The sequence below is a fragment of the Drosophila albomicans genome, chromosome X, assembly GCF_009650485.2.
Source record: "Drosophila albomicans strain 15112-1751.03 chromosome X, ASM965048v2, whole genome shotgun sequence".
In the NCBI taxonomy this organism is placed as follows: Eukaryota; Metazoa; Arthropoda; class Insecta; order Diptera; family Drosophilidae; genus Drosophila; species Drosophila albomicans.
Genome location: NC_047627.2, coordinates 179,587 through 195,302, shown reverse-complemented (window position 1 = coordinate 195,302; position 15,716 = coordinate 179,587). Strand labels below are relative to the sequence as shown.

At 37.0% G+C, this 15,716-nt stretch overlaps 1 protein-coding gene across 18 annotated transcripts in view; it reads left to right on the top strand.

The window, feature by feature from the left end:
* The window catches only part of LOC117578209 (disintegrin and metalloproteinase domain-containing protein 12), a 46,423-nt gene that overhangs the window by 20,855 nt on the left and 9,852 nt on the right, over positions 1 to 15,716 (top strand). For 7 of the 18 annotated variants that reach the window (XM_034263552.2, XM_034263553.2, XM_034263546.2 and 4 more), the window contains exons 13-22: positions 272 to 436; positions 572 to 716; positions 841 to 1,012; positions 1,292 to 1,411; positions 1,534 to 1,711; positions 2,531 to 2,681; positions 6,886 to 7,024; positions 12,762 to 12,920; positions 12,986 to 13,047; positions 14,720 to 15,551. In XM_034263552.2, the coding sequence (XP_034119443.1) occupies positions 272 to 436; positions 572 to 716; positions 841 to 1,012; positions 1,292 to 1,411; positions 1,534 to 1,711; positions 2,531 to 2,681; positions 6,886 to 7,024; positions 12,762 to 12,920; positions 12,986 to 13,047; positions 14,720 to 15,551 (2,123 nt within the window). Of the gene's footprint in view, positions 1 to 271; positions 437 to 571; positions 717 to 840; positions 1,013 to 1,291; positions 1,412 to 1,533; positions 1,712 to 2,530; positions 2,682 to 2,839; positions 3,475 to 3,920; positions 4,027 to 6,885; positions 7,025 to 12,761; positions 12,921 to 12,985; positions 13,048 to 14,719; positions 15,552 to 15,716 lie in introns of those variants that run through there. The other 11 variants (XM_034263560.2, XM_034263556.2, XM_034263555.2 and 8 more) reach the window with 5 other exon arrangements.

The following is a 15,716-nucleotide window of genomic DNA, read 5'->3' as shown; positions in this document are numbered from 1 at the left end:
GAAACCAGCCCTCTCCAATCGATACAAAACATGCTTCAAATTGCCGCTGCGGTTGGTTGTAATGCGGGCTGAACTTCTCTGGCTGGCTAGCAGGAAACTGCATTCAGGACAGATAACAGCAACAGCCAATACGAAATGTCCTTGCTTGACTACCGAATACCCTGCAATCTTTGGCAATTCGAAGATGCATGAATCCTCCAATCGGACTTTTTGTTACACAACTAGGAAATGTGGCATTTATCAAGTAATTTAATTACACTGTCACCTGCAGATCGAGCTGCGGCGCAACTGCGGCAACAAAGTGATCGAGGAGGACGAGGAGTGTGACTGTGGCACATTCGAGGAGTGCGCTTTGGACCCATGCTGTGATGGCATCACATGTAAGCTCAAGTCGGAGGCACAGTGTGCCAGCGGTGCCTGCTGCGACCAATGCCGGGTAAGTTCATATTCCATTCCTCTTCCTTTTCCTCATCCATTTCTCCGCGAGGGGGGGAAATTAAGTGCATCAAGCGGAAAATTGTGATTGCCCTTAAATTTAACAAAATTTATTTTGCGCTGTGCTTTTGGACAGCTGCGACCCAAGGATTACATCTGCCGCGACTCGCACAACGAATGTGATTTGCCCGAATATTGTGATGGCGAGGTCGGTCAATGTCCCATTGATATCTACAAAAAGAACGGCTCACCTTGCGGTCTCAGTAAATTGGGAGTTTCAGGTGACTACCAGTCTACTATACAGTCTGTAACTCGAACATAATATACATATACATATACATATACATATACATATATGTATGTATGTGCATACATCAACTAACTGGCTTCTTTGTTCGATCACAGGCTACTGCTTCCAGGGCTATTGTCCAACGCTGACGCTGCAATGCGAGGCTATCTGGGGCTACGGCGGCTTTGCGGCCGATCGCCAGTGCTACGAGCAGTTCAATTCAAAGGGTTCAATCAACGGTCACTGCGGTCGCGATGCCAACGAGCATTACATCAAATGCGAACCAGAGTGAGTTTATTTTAAGCCCATAGCAAGTATGTAGTGTTCAGGGTTCAGTGTTCAGTGCTCAGTGTTCAGAATAATCGCCTTTAACGCTTTATAGCTTTGTGCATGACGTTAAGTCGTGGAAACATGTTTGATTTAGCTGCCTTTATTTTCGGTTTTGTTGGTGCTGCGTTTTTCTTGAGAAAGAGAAAACTCATCAGTATCTTTGCTGCATCTAATATATGGAGTGCGTAAGTAACCTATTGCATTTCTCTCTCTCTCTCTCTCGTCTCGCTCACATAGGAACGTCCAGTGCGGCACGCTGCAGTGCAAGGAGGGCGAGAGGCAGCCAGTTAACGATGGCATCGACCAGCTTTACTCTCGCACCATAATCTCCATCAAAGGGCAGGAGTATGAATGCAAGTGCGTAACGGGGAATGGGTGGGGAGGGTAGGCAAAAGGGAATAAAATCCATATGGGGGTGAACGGAATTGTGGTTAGTTATAGATAACGAATTTTCACATTTCTCCATTGACAAATTACAGGGCGACCAGCGGTCAAGTGGGCTCCAATAGCTATCCCGAGCATGGCCTGGTCAAGGATGGGACTCCGTGTGGCGATAATTTGATTTGCCTTAACCAAACGTGCGTCAGTCTTTTCCCTCATGTGGATTCAACCAAGTGCCCAACGAATAAGCAGGGTCAAGAGTGCTCAGAGCATGGTGTAAGTGGCATAGCAAAAAGATCAACAACCATATTTTCACGTTGCAACTACGTAACATGCATAGCTCACTTAACACATACATACATACATATGTATATGTATGAAAACATGAATACGTTCGTACTTAAATACATCAATTTATGCATGCATATATCGATACAAGTATATGTATGCAAGTATATGTAATACTTACAAGAATATTCATACAAAACATGCATAAACATATATGTATGTAGACACTAAAATGTATGCCTCTATGTAGACATACATATATACATATGTGTATGTATACCTGCCTACATCTACATACTCCTATACACACAAAAATATACATATGCATGTAAATACATACATGACGTGTACTTACATACATATATGCATATATACATATAGACATACATGCATATCTTTATACATACATGAATGTACACATACTTATGTATATCCATACATATATACATGAAAAATATACATATGTAGGTACATACATACAAGTACATATAAGTGCATGTAAATATGAATATAAAAACATTCATAGATACATACGTACATATATGTATAAGAAGATATTAACACACATATGTATGTATACATATACATACATATACATACATTGCTGTGTACATCCATATATGAATACATTCATATATAATATATGTGCACATAAATTATTACACATTAATACATAGTCACTTACATGTGCATCATTCATAATGTAATTAATGTTGACTACATATGTATGTACATACATACACATGTACACACATATGTATGTGTCATATGGCTACTTTTATTTGTATGCTCGCATTCTTTTTGCAGTTCTGCACGAATGCGAACCGATGCTTTTGCGATATGGGCTGGGGCGGCACAGACTGCAGCACCGTGGTGCTGTTGACCACACCACTGCCAACGGAAGCATTGCCAACGCCGGAGAATACAATCAAAATGGAGAAGAAAGAAACTCCATATGGTAAGAGAGATTGGTTTGTGTGTCGACAGCCTGAAACAGTTTTCGATATATCTACATACGTATGTACGCTCTATGTGTATGTACATATGTATGTGCATATTGCGAATCTGATGTATCGTAATTAGACTGTAAAACTAACGTCAACTTAATTAACATAGCCAATCGGGCGATTTGGAGGGGCAACAGTTAAGCAACGGTACTAACATTGCTACAACTAATCCCAAGAAAATGAAAGTATAGCGAACTCACACGGTCTCTCAAGCAGATTGATAATTGATTTGATTGCAATTCGATACACAATCGATTAATATACATATACAATTGGTTTCGATTACTCGTATGACAATGGTAATTACACCGTTCACTAGTCGTTAGGCCGAAATCAATGAAGGCGATGAAGCGCCCTTACGAGAGAGTAGTTCAACAAATCCACAAAACTAGAAAATATACAGATACTTTACATATATATATATACATATATATATAAGAACCATTTGTAGCTCTTACATCAAATCACTCAGTTCATCAACCGATTCAACAAATCGATTTTTAACCAACAAAAAATTAAAATAATACAAAAGTTAACCTATCTTGACCTTTTCAGTCAGATCATATATGTATTTTTGTATTTATATATATACATTCTTGTGAAGACTCAAACAAATCAGACTCACATAACGTGCATGCTGATTAGTGCAAATCAATGTCACTTTTTTTGTTTTGTTTTGTGTTCTTCCTATATTTAATTTCAATTTGCCATAATCTTTAAGTATGAAAGCAGGAGTTTTTAATATTTTCATTTTCAATTTCAAAATTGCATGACATTTTATTTTTTAAACTTTGTCGAGGTCATAAAATACTATATATTATATTCTAAAATAATCTCTTTGTACCGAATAGAAAAGGTATTTTTTGGATCAATATAATGTGTTTCTCCTTTAATGCACATCAATTAAATTATACTCTTAAGATTTTGCGCAAAGTTTAAAATAATCGTTTCATTACTAGAATGGGTAACATTTTTTTTTCTCGGCATATTATCGTAATACATGAATTTTTATTTCTTTGGGGTATTGATAATTGACAGTACTAATTAAAATGTATAGTCTAACAGTAATCAGAGTTTAGCAGCGAGTTAAGTTGATATTTATTTTAAAATTTGTTTAATTTGCAATAAAAATGAGATGACAATGAAATAATTGAAATTAACGCAACATAAAATGCAACCACCATTTCCAGACCCCTCTGACCAAAATAGGATCAGCACATTAACCATGGTCATCATTTTAACAGTTATCGTCAAATGTGTCTTCATTAGTTTTGCAACACTGGCCGTTTGCTACAGGTAGAGTACCAAGCAAGTCAACAATCGGTTGCACCGATCCTGCGAGCACGCTACACTCACACGCACGCCCACATGGTTACACAGTTACACTCACACAGACGCACTCACACACACACACACACACTCATACACATATATGTACATGTATACATATGCGTAAAGCAGGAAGGCAGATGGCAGGGTTTGATTAATGATTGACGGCGATGCTTTATGTCAATCAAACTCGTTTGCATCATGCACCCAGGTCAAAGGTCAGACTATTCCAATCTCGATTCTATTCTATCGTTTTCTATCTCTTTCTCTCTCTTTCAACATGGGTGATTTCCCCTCTCTATTATCTGACCTGCGACTCACACACATACATATGAATACGCGTGTATGTACATATGTATGTGTATGTTGTATGTTGTGACCGAATGCATGTGCTCGTTTGTAAATACATATATGTATGTATGTATGTATGTAAGTCGCCAGCATATTGTTGCACATTACTTGCACTGTACATACGTACATTGCATACATATATACTATGCATGTGCATACATATTGTGAGGAGAAAAAGTTTTTTTTTTTCTTTTTGTGTCGTCATTTGTGCCGTTCTAATTTCGTACGCTTTGTTGCCATATCTTCCACATGCTATATTCACTTATGAATGTACATACATATATGTATACATATGATGATGTATGTATATTGGTGTACATAGATGTTTATGGACTTTTATAATTTCACTTTGTTTTGCATACAAGTAAATGTTTGTCCGTATTTACATAGATATCTACGTATATCTGAATGTTGTTGTATTTGATGTACCACTTGATGTACCTACATGTGTGCCAATGAGCCCTAGCTCATGAAATATCCGTATCTGTGTTAACCTTTCTATTTTGTAATTTTTGTATATGTATGTATGTCAGCGTATATGTATGTATGTATCTTGTTTCTCTGGGTATGTACATATCGCTAAATGTACGTACTCATTTGCTGAACACGTCTCGTAAGGGAGTGAAGGTACCAACATCTAAGTATATATGTATATGTCCACATGTGTACATACATGCACACACACTGCCACATATACACTCACACACACATACATATGTAGATATACACAATCATATCAACTACGCTCGACTCTTCCTTCATACATACTAAACTTCACATTCCCCTCCTCCAATCACGATCACTATTCTCAACACTCAGTTCTGCTTACCGACCTATGTATCTACTCACACTCATACTCATACTCAGTGCCATCCCAAGTGCCACTTCCTCTTACCCACATTGATTTACGCACGCGCACGCACGCACACACATGCATTGACATGTCTCTATCTCTCTCTCACTCTCTATCTGGTAACCGTAACCGAGCCAAATAATAATGCATACCTTCCAGTCGAAATTCTGTAAAACCAAATACAAATTCCACCCACGATTGTATGTAATAGAAAATATGTAAAGCATACTCTTGGGGGCAACCTTAAAGATTCCAAAATGAAATCATAAAAGCATACTAAGTATTAAGTAATTGATTCGATAAAATGTAATGCAATTCAATAAACAACTCAATGTGCTATTTATCGATAGCTTGAACGGGCGTCGGCTATACGTGAAATCGCACCCATAAACACACACACGCTCGCACACCCAAAAACCTTTAAAATAGTGTCGTAACAATTGGAGAAGAGGCAGGCGGATAAGGATAAGGATGAAGATGAGGTGTGCCTTTTGTTATTTAGTTATTGTCTTGCATAGTTTGGATTACCATTGTCATAGTCTGGGTGTTGCCGAAAATTCAAAATGAAAGCAGAAACTAGAAACGAAAATACGAAAGCAACAAAATGCAAATTAAAAATGAAAATTGTAAAGAAGACTGTAAAGCAATAGAGCTGCTGCTGGCTGGCTAAAGTGTCAAGTCGAGGTGCAACTGTGAGAATCGTTTGATTTCGGCTTCATTCGATGCATTTGCGGCCAGCACCAACAAACATCAAACAACACATATAAACGTACAAACATATGTATATATGAATGTATGTCTGTGTGTGTGTACGTTTGGCATTGTGGTGCAGCGAGAGTTGCTGCAAAGGTTACCCCGTTTGTTGTGTGCTGAGCCGCAAAAACTATTGAGAAATCTCCCCACAAAAACAAAAATATGGAAAGAAACCAAAAATAAAGCTAACCAAAAACTAAACCAAAATGTAACATACATACATTTAAAAAACAAAAAAGAAAAAACCGTACAAAATGTTATTTGTTTGCTTTGTTTTTTTTTCGGCTGACCCCACCCAATCAACTGCAATAATGATATCGACGACAACAAACGCCTTCAACTTTGAACTATAAAACTATGCTATATACATATATATATATATATTTATGAATCCAACAATATGTATATGTATATATTTATTTATGTGTTGGTAAACATTAAACGATTAAACGAATCGAATGAAACAACATCAATTCCAACAACAACAACAACTACAACTACTACTCAATAACAAACTCAAACTCCAACAACAACAACAATGATATATCACAACGTAACGTAACGATCGTAAAAACTTGCAATAAATGAAAAACTATAAAATAAACCCCAAACAAACTAAAAAACCAAAAAATATATATGCTAAACAAAAAACTGAATATATTGTCGAAACATAATAATTTGTATATATTTACTCTATATATACTATATGCAATGGAATTAAATCCCTCACTCACGCTCATACATATTTACACTTTCCCTCTCTCTCTCGCTCTCGCTCTCTGGATCTATGCCTTATACACATATTCTTATACTCTTATACACACACACATCTGTATCGAAACAAATGGCTAATCAAATATCTCGTATAGAGAACTACCACGGCTCAAATACAGTGTTCCTAGTCGGTGTTCTAATGTCAGTTGTAGGGTTCGTTTTTATAACATTCACCTTGATGGCATTGTGCTACAGGTCAGTTGTAGTACATAGAAACTTCTCCCTGTGTCTGAGGTTAGTTGAAAAGAAGTAATGAAAAAGCCAGCTCTAAATACAAATTATACAAAAAAAAATCTAAACAAAAAACCAAAATACACACTAAAAGATATGAAAAAAAAAACAAAAAATGGAAAAAATTCAGAAAAACACTAACAAGAATCGAAAAAAAAAATGAACTCAATATTTTGTTTATATGTTTCATTAACGATTTTTCAATTATTTTCTTAATCTCGAAAATGTTATCCTCATTATGAGTCGTAGAATTTAGTGCATAACTATGTACACACACGCACGTTTGTATATGTGTGTAAGTCTGTGTGTGTGTGTGTGTGTGTGTGTACATATGTATGTAGTAAGAGTCACGCATAGTCATTTTTGTTTTGAGTTAGGTTTGGTTTGGTTTCGCTTTGCTTTGCTTTGTTTCCAACTTGGCGTATTTTGTCAATTTGCGCTCACTTGCACCTACATCAACGATTATCGATAACCGATAACGATAACTGAAAACTATAAATAGAGGACTATATGTACGTGCAAGTACGTGCATGTGCAAGTGCGTGCATGCATGTATGGATTTGGTAGGCAAAACTGTAAATAGCTAGGCTAGATCGCAATAGATGCATACATGCGTGCACACCACGGCACAACAACAACCACAGCAAATGAGCACAGAAGCAAAAACAACAACAACGGGTGCTTTATCGCTTCTCGCTATGCATGCGCATAACATATTCCGACTATTTACCGCTTGTTGGCTTCCATTCTTCACTTATTCTGTACTTATTTCACCAGTTCCTCAAAACACACGCACACGCACACACATACACAATTGACATAAAAATGTGCATACATATATTTGTGAACATCAATGTACATACATATGAGTGCTGCATGTATAAGCATATGCACATACATAACTTATACTATATGTATGTACATATGTATGCATTCGTTTAGATCCCACTTGTTGTACATATACAAGCGTTAAGCGTTCCCACAAGCAAGTACATATGTATGTATAACTCATCTGCAAACCAATCACACACACACAGATACACTGCTACTTACGGTTGCACATTTATCATCCATTACAATCAGATGTAGAATCTGAGCAATCCCCAATTCGCTATTATTGGGGTTGTGCCCCTTACAATGAATGGTTAATATACAATTTAATGTTGATAAAACATTTTAATTTTATACTATAGAAGAAAGAATACGAGATCGAATTAGTAGAAATATACGAAATATAATGCAAGGGTATATACTGCAAATAGACTAGTACATACCAAATTAGAAATATTTTTTATTGGAATTCCATTCAATTGAATAACTAAGAAAAAAATACTAAACAATTGTGATACTAGATTAATTCACTTCATAGACTGCAGACTGCAATTGGCTTAAAATAGATCGAGAAGAGCATTTATTGCAAGCAATAACAAACATGTAGATGTTTTTAAATTTTACTCAATTGTAACCGCAAAAGCACTCAAACTAAAGTCAAACTAGAGAGACTTGCATGATTTTAGATTCCCACTTCAATGCAGTTTGAGAGAACATAAATAAAAGAACAAAGTCAAATTTAATACTTCTCGCATAGGCAGCAATCGTAGTGATTAATTACACCACAAGTACAACATATAATGATAACATATGCATCATTAATAATATTATTTCTAATTTGAGTTCAGCAATTATACATAGCCAACAATTATAACATATGGTTTTGTATCAGCATCAATTATTTTTGATTATTGTTAATGAGTAAAAAATCTCGATAAGATTTGAAACCCAATGGCCAAATGGCTGTCCAAAAAAACCAACAACAAACAACAACAAGAAAACCAAAAATAAAAGCAAAGAAAATGAAAATAAAAATAAAAAAGAAAAAGAAATGGCGAATGTGGTCAACGTGTCGTGATCGTGATTGTGATGATTAATCGTGATCGTGATCATGATCTTGATCTTGATCTTGATCTTGTGGACTATTTTCATTACTACTTTTGTTCAGTTTAGTCTTCCTTGAATTAACCAAATACATATAAAACTGAAAACCCGAAACATGATCGAAATATTACTACTGCCATCTGTCACAACGTACTATCTCCATAATATTATATTAGCAAATGCCACATCATTCTTAAGAAACTTACCTCTAGCTACAATTGTAAGCACACTAACACTCACACATATATAACAAATACATACACACATAGCCCACACATAGTCATACAGTAAACACAACTACGTACGGCCTCGTTTCGTTCCCGGCCCCTCCCCCTTACTTGCAGCCCAAAGCCACGAAAGTACAAACAAAATATATATATATGACAAAGCGCAAAACAAAAAAAAAAAAACGAAAAGAAAATAAGTCAAATGATATTGTGTGGAGGTTGGGAAGCAATTGTCTCCAATGACAGCGGCTATGATGATCTATATATATTGCTATGTATACAAACATGTAATTATGCTTAGGGCCCAACATAGACGAAACTGACTTTGAGTTATGGTGGTGCTTTCTGCTGAGAGAGTCAGCGATGTTCCGATGAGCCGCCATCACAGCCAATTTGTACTATATATTTAATTGTACTCTATCAGAATACTATATACACACAGAAAACATTCCTATACGAAACAATCTCTCCTATGTTTTCTTTGTGTACTATCGTATGTGCATCGATATTCGATATTAACACACACACTCACACACATACATAACAACAAACATACAGATTACCTTACAACACATATTCAAGCCCCAACATTGACCGCATACATAACTGCATAGTCCATTGTGATTCCACTATATGTATAAAACATGCCATTGCTCTGGACTAATCTCCCGCCATCGTGTACATATTAAAATATCAATACAAATTGCATAAGTATACAACAACATATGGGCGAGTTCCCCACAGCCACCATTAAATTGTAAGAACTTTCGATACGTTGATAAATATTCATTTTCTCGCGCCGCACAAAAGTATGCAACAAAAAATTTTGAACCGTAAGTCAAGACAATAATTTGCAAGCGCGACACCTGAAAGTATGCAAGAGTTATACACAAAACGTAGTACATTTTAATGCATTGACGATGATCCTTCTGCTGATAAGTGCTGATAACGATTGTGTGTTATGTGATAAGCCTGAGCATTTCTCGAACATATAATTGTGACCCAATCGAACCACCCATATTTACATACAAACTATGTAAGTATGTATGTACGTACACACGCATACTTCGCAATTCGTATGAGGCTGCATACACATTATTACCTACTCGCCACACTTGCATACCATACATACATATATGTGTCATACATACACACATATACATGCATACATACATACATATACATGCATACATACATATATGTATATATATACATACATACATACATACATGCATACATACAAGTAAGTCGAATACCGTCCTTATCCACCCAACCCTCCGCCTACCATCCGTCAACCCTCAGCTTCTTAATTTGTGTACATCTGTCTGTCTCTCCACGTCCTTGCTCTTTTTCTCTTTCACTCTCTGAATCTGTCTCTATCTCTCTCTTGTATATCTCATCCATGTTTTTTCTGTCTCTATCTTTTTCACTTACTAACACTCTATGTTCGCTGTCTCTCTGGCTGTTCGTCTCGAGCAAACCAAAAAACAAACAAAAAACAAAAAATAAATACAAAACAATTTAAACTCAATCTTCCCAACTTGTAAAATAACTGAATTCATACCCTCACAGCTCCAATTGTATGTATGTATCTATGTATATATTAATGTTTGTTTGAATATGCAAGTGCGTGTGTGTGTGTTAGTGTGTGTGTATGTATGATGGAATTTATGTATGAGTGAAGCTTTGTTTATATGTAAGTATGTGTGTCTGTTCTGTGATTTCAGGTGAATGCAATCTTTCTCTCTCTCTTCCCGATTCCCTGTTTGTCCCACAAACACACACACAACCACACACATACACAGACACTGAAAATTCCATTAACAGTTAAGCTGTGCCAACTAATTACATGAATTGCGATTATGATCGCCATTATTTATTGTGTTTTGTGTTATGTCGTTGAGTATTTGGCTACAATTTCATTGAATTTGATACTCTTAATGTGCGTGTTGGTCCGAAATTTCTAATCTCTGTCCTCTGTACGAACTCTATCCATCTATCTCTCTCTATCTCTCTTTCTGTCTATTTCATTATTCATTCATTCATACTATCACTTTTACACTGTCTCTGTCTATGTTTCTATTTTGCTAGAATGACTTCATGGTTAATGCATATTTTACATATCTATGTATGTACATAATTCGATTAAGTTTTTTTTTTTGTTTTGGAACGGCACATTCAATGTATTCAGCTCGTGTCTCGTACATATAACAAAGGCACACATACATATTCGCGTTGCCCTCTCAATTGAATTGAAACCAAAAGAAAATCCAAAATATTTGATTCGTATTTAATATCTATCTACATACAAGTTGAGAGGAGCAGGCGGAGCGACTATGTTTGCGTTTCCATTTGTAATTATCTTAGCATTCAAACAAAATTCTTTATGTGGCACTTAATTTTACTTTTCACAAAAAAAAAAAAAAAAAAAAAACAAAACATAGAGAAAAACCAAAAACAGAACAAAAGAAAACAAAAAAAAGCAAACAAGTAAAACCAATTCTATTGCGAGCATTTTATTAATCAAAGATCTCATCATAACCTTTCGTTTCCCAACAACTACAACTACAACAACAACTACTACTATTAATACTACAACAACAACTCCAACAATAACAATAACTACTACGAACAACAACCATTACAAACAACAAACAAAAACAAAAAAATCAACAAACAACCGAAAATCAAAAATCCAAATTAATCCAAATTAAAATTTAAAATACAAATTCAAAACAAATAAAATCAAACGAAATGCAATGAAATTAAATCCAACAAATTTCTGTATGTAAACAACACACCTTGTGCCTTCTGTACACACACCCACACCTCCTTGTATGTGTATGTGTGTGTGTGTGTGTGTGTGTGTGTGTGTGTGTGTGTGTGTGTGTGTGTGTGTGTGTGTGTGTGTGTGTGTGTGTGTGTGTGTGTGTGTGTGTGTGTGTGTGTGTGTGTGTGTGTGTGCGTGCGTGTGTGTGTGTGTGTGTGTGTGTGTGTGTGTGTGTGTGTATGTGTATTGCCTTTGCCTGTGGGTGTGTGTATATTGGGCCTTTCGTACGCCTCATACACTTCGTATAAAAAAAATACAACACATGTTATATATTTGTATATTATCGTATCTCAAATCAATCAATCAATCAACTAACCAACCAATCAACGACCAATCAACTAATCAATCGATCAAACATGCCTTAAACGTATCGAAAATGATGTTGTGTAAAAATGCAAATATGATTTCACAATCAAAATCATATGCGCACCATTTATAACGCTTCAATCAACTCGTCTCAACTCGACTCAACTCAACTCAACTCAACTCAAAATCGATGCAACATACTCGACATATATTTATATATATACGTACATATATGTACATTATGTATATGCCCCCTTTTGTGTGTGTATTATGTCTTAATTGAAAATAAACCTAAAAACCCAAACAAAAAATATCTTAAATCTATTAAAACATAATTACAATATGACGCCGCATATATCAAATATAAACCAAACAATAAACAACAAAACAAATCAAACAACTCTTGACCTCGTCGATATCAACCGATGTATAAATTATATAGACGCAAGACAACCACCCTCAAGTACGATCCGCCCTTCTCAAAGAAACCCATACCAAAGGGGTACGGCGGAGCAGCAACGGCGCCCAATCATCATTCCGTCGAAGAAGTCTCATTAGATGGTTCCAGCAAATTGGTGTACGCCAATCAAGCAGGCTTCAGGTGAGTCCAGCACAGATCTATCTATCGCTGCCGATGATCACAATTTCTCCTTCCATTTGATACAGAGATAAGAACCTACATGGACGTCGCTATACGACTGGTGGTGAGGATGATCAATCACATGCAGGTTAATATCCCAATAAATCATCATTTATTAACAACAGACATTACAACTTGATCTCTCTCTACTACTCTATACTCGATATGTTCATGCGCTAGAGGTCGCTAGAGGTCATCTTCATGTACTACATGCATACAAGACTACACTAAATAATACCAAAACAAAACTATCAATAAACTATCGTATATCGTAATGCTATGTATATTAGGTATAACGAAACAACCAAGTAATTGAGACGTTCTTTTACAATACCACTTCAAATATACATAGACTATACACAATATACAACACATCTAACGCATATTTATCTAGAGTATACTTGACCACCACATGCTTAATCGTTTTCGTACTCAGTGACTTTTGCCGTTACCTGTTTACCATTTAATCGTTACCTGTTTACCCTTTGCAGCTATACACAATACATTTATTAAACTTAACTAATCAAACTCAATTCATTTGTAGTTCTAAGATATGTTAGTTGCCTTTATTCTATACTCTATACTTTATATATAATCTTGGATTGGCTCCACTCGGGAACCAAGCTTAAAGGTTTTTAACTCAGTAACTAATATAATTATTTAACGTTAGTTTTTATAACAGTAACTTTAAGTATACATATATTTCCTTCGTTGTCTCTTTCATACGAGTCCAGACATTCCTTTTGATTTACACACAAAGTTTATCAAACATTAGCGAACCTATTATGCTGTTTTCTCCGTTTCTCTGTTCGTTATTCCTCCAAGCAAGGAATAGACGCTTTAGTTAATTTCACAAGTACAGATCGCAGCACAACTGCGTATTTTTCTTTTATTCTGTGTTACTGCAGCAGCCTAAGAATGTTTTAAATCAATCAACTACCACCATACTTCACTTTTTGGAGTTATAATTTCGGAGTAGAGCAAATTAAATTCTAAGATCCTAATTACCCGTACATGAGCACAACTTGGAATGATCATTGGGAAGATATTTATTTTATATTCTCGTTTACTAAGAACATTGAAGCGATCAATCTTACTTTAAGTGGTCTGAAGATATCTAAAATCTAATATTAGAGCATTACTGATGCACTATTGTTATGATATAGTACAGACTACAATTATTCAAAAATTTGACAACGAAAATCTTAAAATTGTCTTTTTTCGAATGCAAGCACTATTGAATCATTCGAATTTTTAAAGTTATGTACTCTAATAACTGAAGATTGAATATACATTTCTGAACAGTCAGTAATTTTCAATTGCTGATTCAAAGATTTCAAAAGGCTTATTCAAATATGATGAAGAAATTAGAGCATAAATATTGAAATGCAGCTGCCCTTAAATTCTATTTAAGGCATGCTATTTCTTTTATTTTTCTGATAAAAGTCATTACAAATAACAGCTGCATATGTATGTGTATCTGTAACTGTAAGACGTGCACAAATAATTTATCAATCAAATCTCGAGCGTTTTACGCTCTCTTTCGCTCTCTGTCTCGCGTTTTTTCTTGTTCTTTCTCACTCTTTATGTCTGTCTCTCTTTTGTGCTCTCTCGCTTTCTTACTGTGATTCTCTGTATACGTTGAGCTGCTTGCTCTCTCTACTGTCTGACTGTACCAAATTTGTATATTTTTTTACATGTACATGGAAACTTGACTTGACCAACAACAATGAATGACACTCCGATTGGATGGGACACAGAGAAGGGCATTCTGAAGAAGCATGGCTACGGACTCGTGCACGGCGAGCAGCTGAAGGACAAGTGGTGCGATGACAGCCAATCGGATGAGGTGATCACACAGGATGGCACTCAGGCGTCCACAATTGGCGGCGCCGCCGTTTCGGAGGTGGAGCGCACGCTCAAGTCGCTCAACGGCTACCACGAGGACATACTGGAGGCGCTGCGCAACGCGGCCTCGCACCGCGGCACTGGCACCGGCAACACGCCCGTCGGCAGCGGCAGCCTCAGCGAGGAGATGCTGCGCAAAACACTGCAGGATTGCACCAGCGCCCAGCTTGGCTACTCCGTTGAACCGTACAAGCGAGCGAGTGGCTCCAAGTCTAGTTCGCGCGAAAACATTTGCGACAGCGCGACGGCGCACGCCATTCTCATGGATGGCAGTGCTTCTGGATTGGGCGGTCTATCGCTTGGCGCTGATTTGAGCGGTGTGCGGGGCGTTGGCGGTGGCGGTGCCATTGGCGGTATGCCTGGCGCAGGCGGCGGCGGTATGTCGAATGCCATCGGACATGGCGGTGCGATGATGCATCATCATCGGTCGCAGCATCAGTTGCACCAGACAAGCGCAATATCGTTGCAACAGCAGCAGCAGCAGCAGCCAACTGATGACGATGATGCCCCATCGACTGGGCCGCTGCGTATACGCAATCTGGAGGATCTGATCAGACAGCTGGAGCATCATTCGTCGCGTCACATGAGTCCCAGTGGCTCCGAGGATATACGCATGTCGGAGACGGAGGCCGATCGACACTATAGATTAGATAGTTCCGCCGCTTGTAGTGAGTCCTCGCAAGGGTTAGTTTCGAAGTCAATACCACAATAGATATCGATATCGATATCGAATATAATATCGATTACGATAGCGATAACGATTATGTTTTACCCGAAATATTCCCCAGTCCCTCCCTTTAAAAACCCCTCGATGTCACCTCGAGCAATTTGTTGATCGACGAGTCCGAT